Source organism: Syzygium oleosum, unplaced genomic scaffold (genome assembly GCF_021117445.2).
Source record: "Syzygium oleosum isolate NSW1041296 unplaced genomic scaffold, Sole_v2.1 Sole_v2.14, whole genome shotgun sequence".
Classification (NCBI taxonomy): Eukaryota; Viridiplantae; Streptophyta; class Magnoliopsida; order Myrtales; family Myrtaceae; genus Syzygium; species Syzygium oleosum.
The window spans coordinates 6,161,696-6,182,877 of NW_026607498.1; the positions used below are offsets into that span (position 1 = coordinate 6,161,696).

A 21,182-nucleotide genomic window follows, 5' to 3' on the forward strand; every position below is an offset into this window, starting at 1 on the left:
TTAGGAAGCGAGGTACAAAAAAATAACTATGCCCTTACTTTTGTTTTTAAACCTTAGATATGCATGAACAAATGGGGTCCTTGTGCTAGATTATGTTGAGAAGACGTGCGTGACGTGCAAGTTGAAGTGGCCATATCAGATTCTCCCCTCAACTAGTGGAAGACTTGGAAGATGACTTTTGAGTCAAGGCGTGGTTGACGTCTTATGCCGAAGGCATACTCAATGATGAAATGCAACGTCGACTTCACTTACACGGCATGCCTTTTGAATTTTTTATCAATAAGGTGTAGCAAGTGCCTCAAATTTTCCTCTTTAAAGCAGAAGAGATCCATGGTCCGAATCTTGACCCTTAAGATAAAGTGAGGAAAAAGTAACTTGTATGAAATTTCACTGGCCCTTGTCCTGTTACTTCTTTTGAAAAAGGCAGTTCATCTTGAAAAATGTCGACTTAACAATAGAGTTCTCGATCTTGATAAACTCGTCCATCATCAAAGTCAAAAGATTTGAACCCTAATGTCAAATCTTGATGCGCCCTATTAGTAATTGCTACATAGAACCACCAAGGTGTCAGTTTAGATGGCCAGAAGTTTTCTTCTCTCCTTGTAGTATTGGGTTCAAGCCATATTGGAAGCACTCTAGAGGTAAAATCCCGATTGGACCAGGTTGATATAAGGGAGTGAGCCCTTAAAATCACTTAGGAAAATGAACTAATTGAGGTGTGCGAAAGCTAATTTAGATACCACTTCACCGCTAAATTACGAAAACAAAGAAAATGTTACATAGAAGTTGATTGTTGTGGGGTTGGTTGGTTGAACTCAAAAGTCAAGTTGCAAAGCCGAAACCTAGATTAGGAAGCGTGGTACAAAAAAATTACTATACCCTTACTTTTGTTTTTAAACCTTAGATATGCATGAACAAATAAGGTCCTTGTGCCAGATTACTTTGAGAAGACGCGTGTGACGTGCGAGTTGAAGTGGCCATCTCAAATTCTTCCCTCAACTAGTGGAAGACTTGGAAGACGACTTTCGAGTCAAGGCGTGGTTGACGTCTTATGCCGAAGGCGGACTCAATGATGAAATGCAACGTCGACTTCACTTACACGGCATGCATTTTGAATTTTTTTATCAATGAGGTGTAGCAAGTGGCCTCCTTAAAACAGAAGAGATCCATGGTCCGAATCTTGACTCTTAAGATAAAGTGAGGAAAAAGTAACTTGTATGAAATTTCACTGGCCCTTGTCCTGTTACTTCTTTTGAAAAAGGCAGTTCATCTTGAAAAATGTTGACTTAACAATAAAATTCTCGATCTTGATAAACTTGTCCATCATCAAAGTCAAAAGATATGAATCCTAATGTCAAATCTTGATGCGCCCTATTAGTACCTGCTACATAGAACCACGAAGGTGTCGGTTTAGATGGCCAGAAGTTTTCTTCTCTCCTTGTAGTATTGGGTTCAAGCCATATTGGAAGTAAGATCCCGATTGGACCAAGTTGATACAAGGGAGTGAACCCTTAAAATCACTTAGGAAAATGAACTAATTGAAGTGTGCGAAAGCTAATTTAGATACCACTTCACCGCTAAATTACGAAAACAAAGAAAATGTTACATAGAAGTTGATTGTTGTGGGGTTGGTTGGTTGAACTCAAAAGTCAAGTTGCAAAGCCGAAACCTAGATTAAGAAGCGAGGTACAAAAAAATTACTATACCCTTACTTTTGTTTTTAAACCTTAGATATGCATGAACAAATAAGGTCCTTGTGCCAGATTACTTTGAGAAGACGTGCGTGACGTGCAAGTTGCAATGGCCATCTCAGATTCTTCCCTCAACTAGTGGAAGACTTGGAAGACGACTTTCGAGTCAAGGCGTGGTTGACGTCTTATGCCGAAGGCGGACTCAATGATGAAATGCAACGTCGACTTCACTTACACGGCATGCATTTTGAATTTTTTATCAATAAGGTGTAGCAAGTGGCCTCTTTAAAGCAGAAGAGATCCATGGTCCGAATCTTGACCCTTAAGATAAAGTGAGGAAAAAGTAACTTGTATGAAATTTCACTGGCCCTTGTCCTGTTACTTCTTTTGAAAAAGGCAGTTCATTTTGAAAAATGTCGACTTAACAATAGAGTTCTCGATCTTGATAAACTCGTCCATCATCAAAGTCAAAAGATATGAACCCTAATGTCAAATCTTGATGCGCCCTATTACTAATGTGGTTAGTGATCAATCTATTCACTTTTTTTTTTGATTGATTGATGTAATTGCCTAGTCAGCCATCACAGGATTTAACTGTAATTAACTCTATTAATCTTTTTATTCCCTTTATAGTTTCCTCATTATTTTAGATTCCTATAAAGCGATTACACCATGAGGAGTACTATAGGACTTGGCTCCACACAGATTTTGTGCGATTAAGAGTACGCGTACTTTTAACTTTTCGTTGTTGTCATTGTTGGTTTCAATATGTACAACTATAAAGTTGAATAATCTCATTAATGTCTTCTTTGGGAGAGGACGTAAACATAAATTAACTCTAATCTTTTGAGAAAAATGAAGTGTTAAGAAAATTTCTTTTATTACTCTCTTTAACGACAAGTATTGTAAAAAGAGTAAGAACATAGTTGAATTCTGTTTATAAATTTGAGTCAAACAAAAAGATTTACGAAATGAAAAGATGAACAAAGATAATACTAATGCAGCATAAAAATAAAACTAAGCAAACACTATTGCAAAAAAAAAGTTAATCCCAAATGAATATAGATTAAAGATAGCAAAAATGCATTAGGTTGTTAAGAAATTTAATCACGGCTCATATATATTTTGTTCACATTCATACATACATACGTACATACACACATATCTACATACATATATACATACGTTCATGCATATATACACTCATCTAAAAAATGTGTTTTTCATAAAACATTACTGTTCTTCCAAACAATGTGTCTTCCGATGTACTTTTGATTGAATAAATAGTGATTTGAAAATCTTTCACTTTCAAATTAAGATTTGATGTATTTTTATTTATTTATATTTTCTTACAATAACAAAACTCACGAAATGTCCACATAACTTCAATTTTTCCCATTAAAAAATTTCCTCTATGGTTACTAGAAAAGAAAACACTCACCATCTGACCTTTAATTCATTCCATTTAAGACACTTTTTCACATTTAACTTAAACTAATTTAAGGGTACCCATTCACGTTTACCTCCTTCAATATATATAACTTCTCAATTTTCATCGCCCTTTTGCACTGATAATCCATTTATTCTTCATACTAGATAACTCTCTCTGTTTCTCTCTCATTCGCACACATGCGCACGTACGACTTTATTTTCTTCTAATGCATTCCTTTTATCTAATGAAGGCGCAGCACTCACATATTTCAATGTCTTTGTTTGATGATTCTGAGTTTCCTTATTTTTCATATAGTTCTTTTATACTATATGAATATTGACATTCAAATAAAGAATCTTCAATCAAAATGCATCAAGGAACTGTAATCAGACAGTAAACACACAACATGAGGTACTTTTTAACTTATCCTGCTAAATTTAGGACTTCTAATGTAAATTAAGCTATAAGATCATCAGAACACTTAAACTCATCTGCTTATAGCCATAAAATGATGGAAATCATAAAATTATCCCAATCCCAGTAAATAGCTTAGTTCCACTAGTTTGTCGCTAAGGACGAAAATTCTTTGATGAGGTTTGTCAAGTTAGGTCTTTTTTTCCTACGTGAAAAAGATGTAAGATGTGAATTCACTGGTAAGTGGACCATGCCAATTACACTGGCAATAGATGGCGAGGCACGGGCACAAGAAAATTTACACCTTCCATTTGCCCTTTCTATTGCAGCTCTTGACCGATGCTGCCTTATCTTGCTTGGACTCTTGAGTTTGCCTGTAATTTTCGAAAAAGATATTGTATGGTCTTTGGACTGGTAGATAAAACTCATCTCTAACTTCAATCACGTGGAACCCAAAGTGTAATCCACATAATCAATTGTTGAGGTAATATTGATCTATATTTTGAAGGAAAATGATATTAATGGTTCCTAAACTTTGGCTCAATATGCAACGTTATCGTTGGACTTTTAATTCGTACGATGTGGTCATTCAACTATTACTTAATGTTCAATGCATTCCCTTCAATTTACTATCTTTTTATTACATTTTTCCCTTTTTGGTCTTTATAAATATTACAATAATTTCATTTAAGTAAATTTTAGCTTATGATAGATCTATATTAATAAAAGTAGAACCTTATTTAGAGTTGTATCAGTTGACATTCCTATTATTATATGTCTAAGTGTTATCATGAGGATATTTAGAAAGGATATTAATTTATCTGTAGATTTTCATACTTATATTCATCGAAATATTGATTTGTCCAACAATAGTATGCATGGCATGCTTCCTGCAAGTTTGGCATATTCCGAGTCTTGCCAATTTTGAATCTTGGGAAAATTAAACTCGAGGCTATGATTCCTCATATGGTTGTGCATTGAGAATGATAGACCTCAGGAAGAATCGAATTGCGAGGGTCTGTTCCAAGATCTTTGGCCAACTGTAGAAAGCTAGAGTACTGAATATTGGTAACAATCAAAATGATGGTAACTTCCCCTTTTGGCTCTCAGATTTGACTGAGCTAAAATTTATTGGCTTGCCTTCCAATAAATTCCATGGTCCGATGGAAACTAATTAACAAGGCCAATTTAACTTCACCAGTTTGCAAATCATGGACCTTTCCAACAACAATTTCCATGGCAAGCTACCATCCAAGGGGTTCCAGGTGAATTTATTGTTGGTCAATATGAGTTCGAGTAGGTGGATATTCCGCAAGAACTTTCTTCCTAGGGTTGGGAGAGTGTGACTTGTGGGATGAAACTGATGAATAAAGGCACGGAAAGGGAATACTCAAAGGTTCAATATGCCCTTATGGCAATTAATCTCTCCAACAAGAAGTTCGAGAAACCCATACCCGCACCAATTAGAAATTTGAAGCCACTTCATTCACATGCTTAACCTTTCAAACAAAAATCTCACTGGTCCGATCCCACCTTCCTTAGCTGAGCTGACTCTGCTGGAATCTCTGGACCTTTCTTTACACATGCTCTCCGGAAAAACGTGTGGTCAAACGTGTGGTCCATGCGAAAACAATGACCCAGGTAATAAAATAAACCTTGGAATATTTGGATGAAACCAAATCAATCTATGCGAAGGAACTCGAGGACCCTTAGGGTCGATCGGCCAATAAAAAAAAAAATTATGGGAAATCGTTTTCAAACTTTCCAGCATTTGGATGACAAAAAATTATTCGATCGATAAAAACGTTTTCCATGGACTTGAAGCAACAAACTTAGATTCGGGAAGACGACTTTCCCTTCTAGCAATAAAGAAATCATTTTCCCTTATTTCTTGCTACGCGTCCAAGTGAAAAGAATATAAAATTTTCATATTGTTTCCCATCTCCTGAATATACTTTATTAATGCTCCCATTTTCCCACTTTCTCAAAGAACACAGTCATATATAATATTTTACTAATATGATTTCATAATTTTTTCCTAATTTCTTTGTAATTCTTGTTATTTTGATGGATTATAGAATAAAAAAAAAAAAAGATGTTGATTCCAGCTTGTTATCCATGATATGTCATCTTTAAGGATTATATGTCATCTTGCGTCGTTGGGGCAACTCAACACTCGATGAGGAAGTGTTCTGATTTTCAAGTAATGATCGGATAATGGTTATTAAACAAGACCTGTCTCGTCCATTATACAAGAGCTGTGTTTTTCATAAAACATTAATTTTCATTCACACAATGTGTCTTTCACATTCAAATTAAAATTTGATTTATCTATTTGTACTTTCTCATAAAATCAAAATTTACGAAATGTGCATGTAACCTTAATTCTTTCTACTAAAAATTTCCTCCATGGTTACAAGAAAAGAAACTTTTGATTCATACTATTCAAGACACTTTTTCACATTGAACTTAATTTAAATTGAGGAAACCCGTTCAAGTTGCCTTCTTCAATATATTTAACTTCTCAATTTCCATCGCACTTTTGCACCAATGATCTGTTTATTCTTCATAGTAGATAACTCTCTTTGTTTCTCTCTTATTCGCGCGCATGTGCACATACAATTTTTTTTCTTCCATGCTTTATTTTTATCTAAAAATGGTGCAGTACTTACTGTAATGTCTTTATTTGATGATTCTGAGTGCACATCAATCTATTTCAATATTATCATATTATCTTTCATCGTTTTCATTTCAATTGTGTTGATATTTTTTTTTCCGATTTGTTTATTTTAAAACGAGTGTTTCTCATTTCATACTGAAAAAAATCAATGAAGTTGTGAAAATTTTGGTAGATAACTAATTCTTGCATTATTTTTTTATTATTATGAGAAAATATTAGTTTCCTTCTTTTTCACAAACTTCTTCTTTCAAATAACATAAATATAGTTAATTTTTTAACGCTGAAAGTCAAATAAATAATCTTCCATATGCTCAAGAAAATTTGATGTTTATGCAGTTTTTTTTAAAAAAAATGTGGTTTTAATGTGTGCACACACAATACGTTTTACTAGTAATCTCAACTATATGTTAAACATTGAACTATCCCTTCTTTTTGCCATAAAACACCGAACTATCTTACTTGATTTTCCTGGTAACACAAATTGATTCGATAAAAACATGGAATGTTTTTTTTGACTTATCTTGCTAAATTTTGGACTTACAACCTAAATTAACCCTTATACCCATCTATTAATAGCCTTAAACTAGTGGAAATCGTAAAATTATCCCAATCCCAGTGCTTAGGTTAGTTCAACTCGCCTGTCACAAGGAGGAAAATTCTTTGTTGAGTTTTGTCGAGTTTGGTATTTTTTTTCTTCTTTTCTATGCGAAAAAGACGGGAGGTATCATTTCACTGGTAAGTGGACCATGCCAATAATACTGGCAATGAATGGTGAAGCACGGCACAAGAACATATATCTTTTGACAGATGATGCCTTTATCTTGCTTGGACTCTTGACTCAACCTGCCATTTTCGAGAAAATATCGTATGGTCTTTGGACAGGTAGATGGGATCTACAGTAGATTCTAATTGAGATGAAATATGTAAAACGATTTAAATTTGTTAGTCAGCCTGTACGCAAATTGTGTCAGACGCATGATAGCGCACACGATATAATTAAGAGAGAAACTTCACTAATCAAAAATCAATATGAAACAATGAATGAGAAAATGAGTCTTAAACTTGATGAATCCCAAAACAAAATGACTTTTTTGGTGATAATTTCAAGTGAGGTTGGGAGAGAATAGACGTATAAGCGAGTTTACAGTTAAAGAGACATGGGCCCACCTATAAAAATGGGCTTATTGATGAAAGTCCGCACAAGCAACTCATATGGATGAACAAACAACGTTGAACAACCTCTGCACTTGAAATTACGCCTTGAAGCTGTGAGTCAAAATCAAACGACATGAACAATTTTACATGGGAGCTTGTTGCCAATTTCCAATATGTCACCAGAAGAAATGAATGGATACTATATCGAAAGTATGACAGAGAAATATAGATAAAAGGGGACAATGCCAAGCCGCTGCGCTCGTGCTCTGGATGATAAAACAAATCTATATAGGTCTAACATCGTGCAGTTTTCAAACCCATACAGAAGGCATACATAAAATCCATGAAAAGTATTGGGGTCAAGCACTTTGGATGGCCAAGTAGCAAGATATTTCCATTGACAGAACAAATTGTTGCTGCCTATAAAAAGCTTCTCCGTTGCACTCTCCCACGAAAACTCACTTCAGTAACCAAAAGAACAAAACACAAAAGCAGAAAAATATGGCAGCCTTATCATTATATCTGCTGCTTACTTGGATGTTCCTACTCTCTCTCTTTCGTACTAGGCTTGCTGAGGTATCATGTCATGCGGATGAGAGCTCTGCCTTAATGGAATTCAAGAGAAGTTTCAGAACCAACACGACAGATTCGCGATGCGTTTATCCAAAGGTCCACTCTTGGTCACTGGGTGAGAGTGGAGATTGTTGTTCGTGGGACGGCATCGAATGTGATGAGGTCACCGGCCAAGTGATTGCCCTCAACCTCAGCAGCAGTTGTCTTTCGGGCACCATGAGTCCCAACACCACTCTCTTTCGACTCGTTCACGTGGAGTCGCTCAATCTCGCTTATAACAGCTTCGACTTCTCCCCAATCCCGTACGGTTTTAGCAATCTTTCGAGGTTACAATACCTTAATCTCTCCAACTCAGATTTTTCCGGTGAAATCCCTCACGATATCTCGCAACTATCCGGGTTAGTTTCTCTCGATTTGTCCACTTCTTGGGACGCGAATCTTCATTTGCCCAACATGGGCGACCTTGTTCATAATTTGACTGGGCTAAAAGAACTCCATCTTTCTTTTGTAAGCTTGTCATCCCCTATCCCTCCTGTGCTAGCGAATTTCTCTTCCTTGACATCGCTTGAGCTTGGATATTGTGGATTGAATGGAGACTTTCCGGTCAGCATTTTTCAGCTGCCAAAGTTGGAAATCCTTGACATTACTGACAATTCCAACCTTTCTGGTTTTTTTCCCAAATTGCATTGGGGTTCTCCATTGAAATCGTTATACCTTTGCCTGACCGATTTCTCGGGAGAAATACCCGCTTCGATTGGAAATCTTAGTCTCTTGAATGTGTTACACGCTAGTGAGTGCTATTTTTCGGGATCACTTCCCTCTTCATTGGGTAATCTTTCTCATCTCACTACACTATTCCTTTCCGGAAATAACTTGCAAGGTGAAATCCCTGTTTCCTTTGCTGATCTTACCCAGCTATCGGAGCTATGGCTCTCTTACAATAATTTGAGTGGTGATACTTTGGAGTGGGTGGTCAACTTGACAAAACTTACCGACTTGGGCATTTCAGGTAATAGTTTCTTCCTCTCTGCCGGTTTGGTCGGATCTCTTTCCTTCTCTCAGGAAGTTGGGTGGTTCCATGGAGTTGCACAGAGAGAGAGAGAAGGAAAGAGATGCGACCCGAACCGGCAGAGAGGAGGAGAGGGAGAGAGACTTTTCCAAATTTTCTGACGGTGGGACCCACAGTGCCACTTTTCGTCCACTGAGTGGGCTGGTGCATAGATGACGTGGCGTCACATTTGCTCCTAATATTCTCAATTGCGGTTAGTCCCATGGTGTGACTAACGCTCCTCTTGGTCTTGTGTCTTTTTGTTTTTCTTTCTGTTTGGTAGATAATCGGCTAAGCGGTGGACTTCCATCTTCATTTGCGAACCTGAAGCAGCTGAATATGCTCGACCTTTCTGGCAACGACTTGGGCGGTGATATTCCGGGTACATTCTGGAATCTGGAGGATCTTGAAGAGCTTTACCTCGGGTCGTTTAATCTCAACGGTGTTTTCGATTTAAATGATCTATTCAAATTCAAAAACTTGAGAGCTTTTGACTTGTCCTTCAACAATATATCGTTCACCAAGCCATTCATCAACGCCACTACATCGAAGCTTGCCTACTTATACTTGGATTCATGCAACTTGACTGAGTTCCCACAGTTTATAGGCTACTTAAGCGAATTGGTACAGTTAGACCTATCACATAACAGAATCCGAGGGACCATTCCTAGATGGATGTGGAACAATAGCAAAGAATCTCTATGGTCTATAGATCTTTCTGACAATCTTTTAACCGGCTTTGAAATCAACCAGACCGATCTTCCTTTGCCGAAATTGAAGTATCTTGACGTGAGTTCTAACTTGCTAGAAACAACCCTCCCTGTCCCACCACCCTCGGTCGAGCAATACAACATCTCAAACAATTTCCTATATGGGGAAGTTCCAACATCCATTTGTGAAGTGAGCTCTCTTGCCGTGCTTGATTTGTCCAACAATTCTCTGAATGGCACACTTCCTCCTTGTTTGGGTAGTTTTGGTCCTTTGATTATATTGAATCTAGCGAGAAATAAATTTGAGGGCATGATTCCTTATATTTACCCAGATGGTTGTTCATTGAGGATGATCGACCTAAGAGAAAACCGCCTGAGAGGGATTGTTCCGAGATCTTTAGGCAATTGCGGAATGCTGGAGTATTTGAATCTTGGTGACAACCAAATTAATGATACATTCCCATTTTGGCTATCGGAATTGGCCTACCTAAAAGTTATTGACTTCCAGTCCAATATGTTCCATGGACCCATAGAAGATAATCTAAGCCAGCTTAACTTCACCAGTTTACACATCCTGGACCTATCCAACAACAGCTTCAATGGTGAACTTCCTTCCAAGCTGTTAAGGAGTTGCCACGCCATGAAGTTTATCGATGGTCAAGAAAAGTTGGCATATTTGAGTCTTTATAATTGGCTTAATATGTCTTATGTTTCATACGGTGAAAGTTTGACTTATGCGATGACATTAATGAGTAAGGGCATGAAAATGGACTATGCGAAGATTTCGGATGTCCTCGTGGCGATTGACTTCTCCAATAACAAGTTCAAAGGATTCATTCCTGAACTCATTGGAGATCTGAAGTCACTTCGTATGCTCAACCTTTCAAACAACTTCCTCAATGGTAGCATCCCTCCTTCCTTGGCCAACCTGACAGTGCTCGAATCACTGGATCTTTCCCTGAACAATCTCACAGGAGAGATTCCTCAACAACTAGCCAGCCTCACATTTCTCGAGGTTTTCGATGTCTCTCACAATCGACTATCGGGACCGATACCACGTGGAACACAGTTCGACACATTCGGGAGCAATTCATTTGCGATGAATGAGGGGTTGTGTGGAGGTCCTCTGCCAAATAAATGCACAATTGGTGAAAGCACTGCACCACCACTATCGTCTTTCAAAGTAGATAATGAAGAAGAGTCTCTATTTGACTTGGATTGGAAAATCGTGCTGGCTGGCACTGGAGTTGGGTTTTTGGTTGGTGTTGTGCTAGGGAACTTGATCATTGACGAGAAGAGTAGGTGGTTCTTGCACTACTCCAAGAGAATGGCAAAAGGATGTAAAAGGTGAGATAAGCTCTAGCAGACAAGAAAATATGCAGCTAGGTACTTAATGCTCTGTATCTAAGTTGTTTGTTTAGTACAGTTATACGTGCATGTCTGAAGATTCTAATCTATGTTTGTTTGTAATGTTTCAGTAAATTAATATGAGATGCTGTTTTCTTGGTCATGAAAGCTAGTTCTTTAGGTTCATAGAGAACATCTCTGTCCATAGATACATCAGCAATGTCATAATGTTTTGTTGTAATATTACTAGCCAAATGACTCTCATGAATATAGAGAATCTGACCTAGGACCTGGTTTATCTATCCATTTTTTTGAAAGCCTGTAGATACTTTGATTTAGAGACGTAATTGAGATAAGTGGATACGAATTAGAAGCCAATTATTAAATGTAAAATTGTTAGCTTAAAGAGCATATAATTTGATGAGTGATTTAGTTTAATGAGTATAAATGTAAACACGAAATCTAACAAAATAACGATTTCTATGTAACTTTCGAAAACTGAACATAATAAAAAGGATTATATTGGAATTGGAATAAGTAGAGTAGTGAGCAGGGCCCACGGAAGTCCCCGTCTCCACCCTCGTCCCACGCCTGCAAAGTGCGGAGCAAGGTTGGTGATTAGAGCGATAAAAAAACGGATTATATTTGTGCCAGTTCTTTTAATAAGAATGACAAAAAAATAAGTAAAAAGAGGAGAGATAAAAGGGTACCATTCGTACCAATTGATGACATGAGTGATGAGATAGATTGAATCTGCACTCACAAACTTGTATTTAGAAGTAGGAATTACTAAGGAAATAGTTAACGATCTATAAGAATTCAGAAAAGACCTTTTCTTTCAATGTTGTTTGAAATTTAAGTGTTATATAATGACATGAGTGATAGATTGAATCTGAACTCACAAACTTGTAAGGAATTATTAAGGCAATAGTTAATGATATATAAGAACTCAGAAAAAACCTTTTCTTTATGTGGATTATCAATCCACATCGGATCCCTTCGACATTGGAAAGAAGAGGAAAAAAGGTGCATCACAATCTACCATGGCCCCAATCATTCCAAGTCGTTATGAAAAGTGAAGGAAGTCGCACGAATCTCATGTGCTTATACGACTCGTGTCACGAATCATGTATATTTGCCAAACATGTTGAGATCCTCGTATTTAGGAGTACCTGCAAGCGAATTACTCGACCAGCCTATCTCGAAGATACGGTCGTCATATATTTGTGCAAACAACGCGCTATGACCTTAAAAAAAATCACGTCAGCATTTTTCATTAGCCAAGTTAGACGGAGTTAACGGATTGACTCGATTGCACCAATTTGACAAGTTTTAGGACTAAATTGCACTTTTGTAAATTTTAAGACTCAATTGCACTTTCGTGACAAGTTTTAGGACTTCCCGTGCATTTATCCTATAATAATTCGATATCATTTATGTTTGTCTTCCAGTTGACTGTTCTGAATCCCAAGATCACAGCGAGACTTACCCTTCAAAATAGCACAAGCCTCCACCTTCTGCCGAGCCGTTGAAGCTAAACTAGCCATGATAAAGCGAGGAAACTAGGTCCATGCAATACATCGTAAATAAAAGAAAGAAAAAAGTAGAGAGAGAGAGAGATGAGAGCAAGTAGTGAAGGAAAATCGCCTCACAACTACCCGTATAGCAGGAATCGAAGAAATCCAATCTTCCCCACTCATCCCAGTCCTAAATCTAGAGGTCTTGACAATAGGCATGACTAAGTAAAATCCTAAATGCACTATGTCAATATGGGTAAGGGACAACGATGCTCTATCTACATAATATGTCATTTGGTATCATAACAAATTTCAACTGTCGATCATTACACAAAACTAGTCAAGTTACATTGTCTTTAGTATATGTCCTCCCAACGGAGTCATTATGCAAAAGTACATCTAAAACAGAGGAATAAGTACCAAAATGCAGATGTTGTTCCTTTGCAAGCAAGGCCAAAGCATCCGTGCAACCGGCTACTTCTCCGAATATGTGCTCAATTTTGTACTCCCGCAGCTCCGCGGGCAAGTTCTTGCATTCAGCCAGAAGAGGTTCCATCAGCAAATTAGGGCTATGAGTGCCCCTAATTGCTTTGAATAATAGACACGGTATCAATTTCAATGTGTAAATACCAATTCTAGTCTAAGGCCATCTCATAGAGCCACATTTCTGCCGCGATGTGTTCACTGTCCTTCGAAGCTTATATAGCTCCGGAGAGATTTATGCTTGTTTGTAATTCATCATAATCACATATATTTTGTCATTATTATTATATAAAACGAGGTGGTGATATATGGGTTTCCAACTTGCAAGAATTCATTTTGTCCTTCAACACAAGTCCGAGGCAGCTAACAAGGTAGTCGATACTTTCAGCCGCAAAGAGAATATAAGTAGGCGTAGAGGATATTGGGAAAGATCCCACATTTGATTAATTGCTTGAGGAGTGGCGGCTTCAAATTTGAAAATATTTTCAATTGATAATTTCGAGTACGTGTTTTTTTTTTTTTTTGTGATTCAAGGACTAGAAATGCTCTAAAGAATTATAGAATAACTTCCGTTGGTCAATCTAAAAGATTGGCAAAAGCCTTTTGGCAGGTCTCATATTTTTGGTTTTTTTGTGGAAAAAGTATGAGATTCCATTTTAGTGGACCAACTATGCACCTATGATTGCACATGAACCATCAGTCACGGTATGCACGAGAATTCAACCTGATTTGTAACTCGTGGCTGTGTGACCAGTTTTTCCCTTTAGAAAAGGAATAGCCTGTTTGCTTATAACTCTTGACATTAGTTTAAAAAACAAAAGAATAGTGAGATTCAAGCAATATGTTGAAATTGCGAAACATCTATGGCAAGACATTTAGACATAATATGGTTGATCTTAATCATCACTTTGTCAGTTCCTTAGTCTTTCACGTGGATTGTTGATTCATTTACAGGAAGCTATAAAAACAGTGATCTATCAAGGAGTCAAGCAGCTATGCCAATTAAATATGCATGTTATTTACACCCAAAATATCTAAATTTTTCTCGTCTGTTTTAGTTGATATCTCAAGTCAGATTTCACATACTAGTTAAATTGCTTCTTTGATCTGGTTGGAGGTAGGTCATTGACAATCAAACAGAAGAATTCATAAAGGATTACTTTTTAGGGCTAGGTCTTAGATCGCATCTTGTCGCCCTTAATTGATTTTTCTCATCGACTCATCAAGGAACATGAAAGATCAAGGATTAAGGATTAAACTCTTGACAGCCATGAATGACAATGACCCTACTTATGTGAAGATGTCAAGTCATCCAAAGAAACAACAAGCCCGAAAGACTTAAGACATTTTGCCTTTAGTCACCCCCATGTGTCCTTTCACGTAGAATTTTGAGTGGCTAGTAAGAAGCCCCAGAATTCCTATCCACAGAAGTTGCTAACCAGGAAAGCTATGGCGTTACAATCTCCTTTGGATCTTCTATTAAATACGTGCTCCAATAATTTCTATGATAGGGGGGGTGGGGGGGTTTGGGCTGGGGCAGGTAATCTATGTATAGGTCAAGAGGTATTTGTGGATGTGAACATCGATTGGTTCGTTCGAAAGACAAATCAAAAGACTCATCTATCCAAGGACGGAGACGCTCTCAAGCCTCATACCTTGAGCGATATTAATTTCTAATCGACGCATTCAATTGGAGTCACCACTAGCCATAATCAAGAGTTGGTTAGAAACCTTAATCGATACACAGAATTGTCATCTCCATACGTGTGTAATTTTAAGGATCGGGGGCTTGATTACTCTAGTTATCTAACTAGTACCATTTTGGTACCTAAACTTGACCATTAGCTAACTAACTAGTCAGGGCGGCCTATCGAAGGTCCTAAAGTTCATCTTAACCATGCTAAAAATGGAAAAAAAAACAACCAATGTATTAAAGGTGTGCAACCAAATAATCGGCATGAAAATAAACAATCAGCAACCTAGCATCCTCTCTAAAAAAGAAAAGTCAATAAAAAGCCCTAAGGTAAAGCCCTAATGGCTTGTTCAATTTTTTGGAGCAATTTTAAAAAGTTTTCATATTTTTTCTATTTTATATACTAAGTCTAGAATGAAATTAACACTAAGATCTAATTAACCCAAAAAAACTAATCTCTAAACCTTTCCTAATTTTTTTGGATTTTTTGCAATTTTTCTGAATTTTTAATATTTGTTAATTAATAATAATAAAAGGACTCCGGACCGGGTCAGGGGACCCGGTCCGATTCAGCGCTCTGACCCGCCCGGATTATATCCTAATTTTTCTATTTCTTTTTCTATTTTCTATTTTATTCTTTTCCTTTCCCATTTTTAACTTTTTGGGTCTTCTTCCCTCACGTCTTTTTCGCTGGACGCCTTCTTCCTCGTCTTCTTCAGTACGTACTCGGCCGAGACCACGCCGGGGCCACCTCACCGCCCCCGATTGTCGGCTCGCGTTGCCAACGCCGACGACCACCCCCGGTTCTATACCCTCGCCGCCGGCCAACGCGGCTACCGAACCGTCTACTAACTCCGGCCATGAAAACGAGTCGGCGAGCAAGAACTCGACTTCCCAGCCTCCAAACTCACGACCACCAGAAAACGTGAAACCTAAGAACCAAATATACACGACGTGGAATAGAAAATAACGAACTTACGGTGGCGGCCTCGAACTGCAGGCATCACCGTTGACGAAAAGCTTTCTGGCAGGCAGGAGGTGCACACATGGCTGACTCGAACCGGAGTTAATATGCCACAAAATCACATGAAAGGAAAAAATAACTGGGAGTCAGTGACAATATTAGAACAAACCATGCGTTAATCGAAGCTCTAGAACATCGATTTTCATAACATTCATCTCGGGCCTCTTTTGAGCATTTTGTCAAACGGGTGGTAGGCGAGTTCAAGCAGAAACTCAAAACTGAGATTGAGGGCGATTTTTGGCTCAAATGTGGTGTGAAAAGGTATAAAAAGTCACCTTATACCATTAAGCTGCTTCGGTTTACAACAGAACTCCAAAAATTGACACGGCCAGGTTTGGACGCTCTAAGCTTTAACTGTTTCATTGAGGCATTTTGTCAAACATGTAAGGTGCGACCGAGAAGTAGAATCACAGGTCCGATTTTGACACGAATCGTGGCCTATTTTCGATATGAAACGTTTAAAAAAAGCCTTTTAAGTGTCAAACGAGTGTTATCCTCCATTGGCGGAGCAGGTTGATCACCGGATAGACTCGGTGTGCCCGGCACCCGAGAGGCAAGGGAGAAACAGGGGAAGTGCGAGGGTCTCACCTGGTTTGGGTGACTTCCAGCGGCGACAGCGACCGGCAGGCTGGCTCGTGGAGAGAACGATGGCGATTTTAGGCGAGCCCCCGACGAATGGGATGTTTTTTCACTCTCTTTCCCTCTCGGATTCCCTCTCCAACTCTCTCTCCCGGTCCTCCTTCTCTTCTCGCGTGCGGCCAGCACTCGGCCTTTTAGGGGGCTAGCCGGCACGCCCGACCAGCCCCTGTCGTGGCCGGCCTGCCCCCGACCCTCGTATGGCGCCGGGTGATCGCCTGCCACTCCCCCTCTGTCTCTCTGCATCCTCTGTCGTTCGTCCTTCTCCGTATCAGCGTTCCAGGGAGCTGGAACGACGCTGGGGGAGGAAAAGAAACAGTGCCCGGCCCGGGCCAGGAGGAAAAAGAAATAAAAAGAAAGCAAAGGGAAAAAATAATGAATGGGCCGAGCCCAGCTGAAAAAGGGGAAAAAGAACGGGCCGGACGGACCGGCCCGAAACTCCTTTACTTTTTTTTTAGGAATTAACAATTAATCCCTAATTTTCTATACCATTAAATCCTAAGTGACGAGGCAAAATTTAGGTGTCAATAACGCAATTCAAATTTAACGCGAGAAGAAGAAATTATACGATTCCAAGTCCGAATCATTCCCAACTACCAAACCGTTGGCCAATCATCTCTTCTTAAACATATTTAATTGTTCTTTCTCTCTCTCTTGAATGTACAAACAAAGCGAAAAATCTTAGCTGCACCACCTTATCCGGCCACGGTGCCCCTAATGTCACTGGGAAGAAAGAGTCTACACCGAGTCTTATTGGGCCTTGGGCTTTCGGCCCGCGACGCGAGTCCAAAAACAGCTAAAAGAATCGGGTCAGGCCCAAAACCTGTTTTCTTTTTCGGATCCAATACCTGAGCCCATGGGTTAGTATGTTACGAAGCGATATAAAAGCTTCTGTCAGTCGAGCCAGCTTCTCTCCGTCGGAACCATTGCACCGCCTCGGTTCTCAAGCTCCGAAGCAGGTACAGTTCGAGCTCGATCCTTTGGAAATTATCGGTGCTGATCATCGCGTGATTTCTCTTCGGCCTCTTGGGTCGCTCCTTCTTCGGTTTTGATTCGCGTCGGATTCGCTTCGATCCCATTTCGGGTTCGAATCCGTTTGGTTTTTGCTCCGTTTCGGATCCGCTTGGTCGTTTGAAAGCTTCGGCATTAGTCGCAGTCGTCGTCGTCGTCGTTCGTGAGCTCAGTCTGTTGCGTACGGCCTTGTTCGCTCGATCTAATTGGGCCGTTTCGTGTTGTGAGATGCGAGGAGGTGTTCTCTTCGTGAATCACGGGTGTTTGTTTTCCTGCCGAACGTATTATTGTGTTGGAAATGCCGTGTGTTGTTTTCGCTCGACCTCGTCTGTTGGAATTGTTGTTGAAATTATTGTTGGAAGTAACTGTTTCCCTTCTCTGGGCTGAGGAGGTTGAAATCAAGTTTTGATTTTTATCTGATTGAGCTGCAAACTTGTCGGAATTGTTCGCGATGCAGCATTTTGTTGGTCTAGTGTGCAGTGGGAGTGTGAAGATTGAAGAATGTCGATGCCCTTTGAATGGGGATTGTACTTTTAAATCCAGACATGTTTCTTGTAGTTTTAAATGAGATTTGCTCAGACTTCTGCTGTCTAGGAATGTCCCAATTTGAGCTCAAACATGTTTCAGCTTATTTAAGCTGTTAGTCGACAAAACTTAAAACTCACTATCGTTTGGTTTACTCCCTTACTGTGTCATTCTTTTTCTTTTGTGAAAGTGGTTATTCCGAATTGAAATTATTGTGTCGGCAATGTGGAAGATACCGTGCTTATGATATTTATTTTTCTGAAATTCTATATAGGCTCTGAAAGCCAGTTTTAACATTGTGTGGATTGAAAAAACAAACTTGCTGTACTTTTCGTTGATGTGTTTGGATCATTTAACTTTTGCTGATAACATATATTTACATCTCAGAGCCATCTTAACCTTAAAAGCTTTGTCTTTTTTCGCATTTTAGGTAAGTCATGGTTAAATATGACAATGTCGTGCCAAATGGGCACTTCAGAAAGCACTGGCAAAATTATGTCAAGACCTGGTTTAACCAGCCTGCGAGAAAAGCTAGAAGACGCTTAGGTAATTAAATTGCTCCCTTTATATCGTAGTGCTGCCATTCTTATTCTTGGAGCATTCTGATGTTCTTTATTTTGTGCCCAGCTCGGCAAAAGAAGGCTGTGAAGATTTTCCCGAGGCCAACAGCGGGTCCACTCCGACCAGTTGTTCGTGGTCAAACCCTGAAGTATAATATGAAGGTCAAACCCTGAAGTATAAGGGAAATCTTAGTCTCTTGAATGAGTTTATATGCCTGGGAGTGCTATTTCTCAGGATCGATTCCCTCTTCATTGGGTAATCTTTCTCATCTCACTGCACTACTCCTCAACGGAAATAACTTGCAAGGTCAAATCCCTATTTCCTTTGCTGATCTTACCCAGCTAACGCTCTCTTCCAATAACTTGAGTGGTGATACTTTGGAGTGGATGGTCAACTTGACAAAACTTACCGACTTGGACATTTCAGGTAATGGTTTCTTCCTCTCTGCCGGTTCGGTCGGATCTCCTTCCTTCTCTCTCTGCAGCTCCATGGAACCACGGATCTATCGAGCTCCACGGCCGCTCGCTCCCTACCCGACCACCGCCAAAACCCCTGCCGCGACGACCACCAGCAAAATCAGAGACAGGGACTTCTTCCTCCACTTCGAGGCCTACCTCGCCAATCCTCTCCTCCTCCCTCCTGCTCGAAACCCTACCCCTGCATCGACGGCCGCCACTTGGGGGTTCTGTTATATTTGCCTTTAAACAATATATCGTTCACCAAGTCATTCATCAATGCCACTACATCGAAGCTTTACTTCTTATACTTGGATTCGTGCAACTTGACCGAATTCCCATAGTTTATAGGCTACTTAAGTGAATTGTTGCGGTTAGACCTACAACACAACATAATCCGAGGGATCATTCCTAGATGGATGTGGAACAATAGCAAAGAATCTCTCAAGTATATAGATCTTTCTCACAATCTTCTAACCGGCTTCGAAAACAACCAGACCGATCATCTTTGGCCGAACTTGACGTATCTTGACGTTAGTTCTAACTTGCTAGAAGCAACACTCCTTGTCCCACCACCCTCAGTCATGCTATACCACATCTCAAACAATTTCCTATTTAGGGAAGTTCCAACATCCATTTTTGAAGCGAGCTCTCTTGCTATGTTCGATTTGTCCAACAATGCTCTGAATGGCACACTTCCTCCTTGTTTGGCTAGTATTGGTCCTTTGATTATATTGAATCTCGTGAGAAATAAATTCGAGAGCATGATTCCTCGCATTTACCCAGATGGTTGTTCATTGAGGATGATCGACCTAAGAGAAAACCGACTAAGAGGGATTGTTCCGTGATCTTTAGGAAATTGCGGAATGCTAGAGTATTTGAATCTCGGTGGCAACCAAATTAACAATACATTCCCATTTTGGCTATTGGAATTGGCCCACCTAAAAGTTATTGACTTAGAGTCCAATATGTTGCATGGATCCATAAAAGATAATCTAAGCCAGCTTAACTTCACCAGTTTACACTTCCCGCACCTATCTAGCCACAACTTCAATGGTGAACTTCCTTCCAAGTTGTTAAAGAGTTGCCACGCCATGAAGGTCATCATTGGTCAAGATAAGTTGGCATATTTGAGTCTTTTTAAATGGCTTGATCTGTCTTCTGTTTCATTCAATGAAGGTATGGATTATGCGATGACATTAATGAGTAAGGGCACGGAAAGGGAATATGCGAAGATTCCGGATATCGTCATGGCGATTGACTTCTCCAATAATAAGTTCGAAGGGTTCATTCCTGAACTCATTGGAGATCTAAAGTCACTTCGTATGCTCAACCATTCAAACAACTTCCTCATTGGTAGCATCCCTCCTTCCTTGGCCAACCTCACAGTGCTTGAATCACTAGATCTATCGTGGAACAAACTTGTGGGAGAGATTCCTCAACAATTAGCCTGCATCACATTTCTTTCGTTTTTCGTTGTCTCTCACAATCGTCTATTGGGACCCACACCGCGTGGAACGCAATTTGACACATTCGGGAGCAGTTCATTTGCGATGAATGATGGTTTGTGTGGAAGTCATCTGCCAAATAAATGCACAAATGGTGATAACACTCCATCACCACCATCTTTCGAAGTAGATAATGAAGAAGAGTGTCTATTTGACTTGGATTGGAGAATCGTGTTGGTTGGCGCTGGAGTCGGGTTTTTGGTCGGTATTGTGCTAGAGAACTTGATCATTGATGAGAAGAGTAGGTGGTTCTTGCACTACCCCAAGAAAATGGCAAATGGATGGAAAATGTGAGGAAAGCTCTGGCAAACAAGAAAATATGCAGCTAGATACTTAATGCTCTGTGTTTAAGTAGCTTGTTGAGAACAGTTACACATGCATGTCTGAAGATTCTAATCTATGTTTGTTTGCATAGTTCAGTATACTATTATGGAGATGCTGTTTTCTTGGTCATGAAACTTACAGTTCTTTGGGTTCTTAGAGGAATGTCTGTCCATAGATACATCAACCATGTAATAATGTCTTGTTGTAATATTACTAGCCAAATGACTCAAGAATATAGAGAATCTAATCTAGGACCTGGTTTATCTATCTTGAATAAGAGCATTTTTTTGAAGCCTGTATATATTGCCATTTAGAGATGTAATTGAGATAAGTTAATGCTAATGAAAAGCCAATTAATATACATGGTGGATGACGATGTAAAAAGTTTCGTTGTC

General features: G+C 39.2%; 1 protein-coding gene and 1 long non-coding RNA gene across 3 annotated transcripts in view; both read left to right on the forward strand.

Annotated features, from left to right (window-relative positions):
- Positions 1–8,221: 8,221 nt before the first annotated feature.
- LOC115666693 (receptor-like protein 7) overlaps positions 8,222–21,182 on the forward strand; it is a 33,476-nt gene continuing 20,515 nt past the window's right edge. The window contains exons 1-2 of one of the 2 annotated variants that reach the window (XM_030621681.2): positions 8,222–8,954; positions 9,277–11,168. In XM_030621681.2, coding sequence (XP_030477541.2) covers positions 8,399–8,954; positions 9,277–11,054 — 2,334 coding nt within the window. In that variant the 5' untranslated portion in view covers positions 8,222–8,398 and the 3' untranslated portion in view covers positions 11,055–11,168. Of the gene's footprint in view, positions 8,955–9,276; positions 11,169–21,182 lie in introns of those variants that run through there. The other variant, XM_056317712.1, reaches the window with a different exon arrangement.
- LOC115694591 (uncharacterized) lies at positions 16,968–19,041 on the forward strand. Its single transcript, XR_004007423.2, has 4 exons — positions 16,968–17,362; positions 18,370–18,485; positions 18,567–18,806; positions 18,927–19,041. It is a non-coding gene; the product is annotated as an uncharacterized LOC115694591 (long non-coding RNA).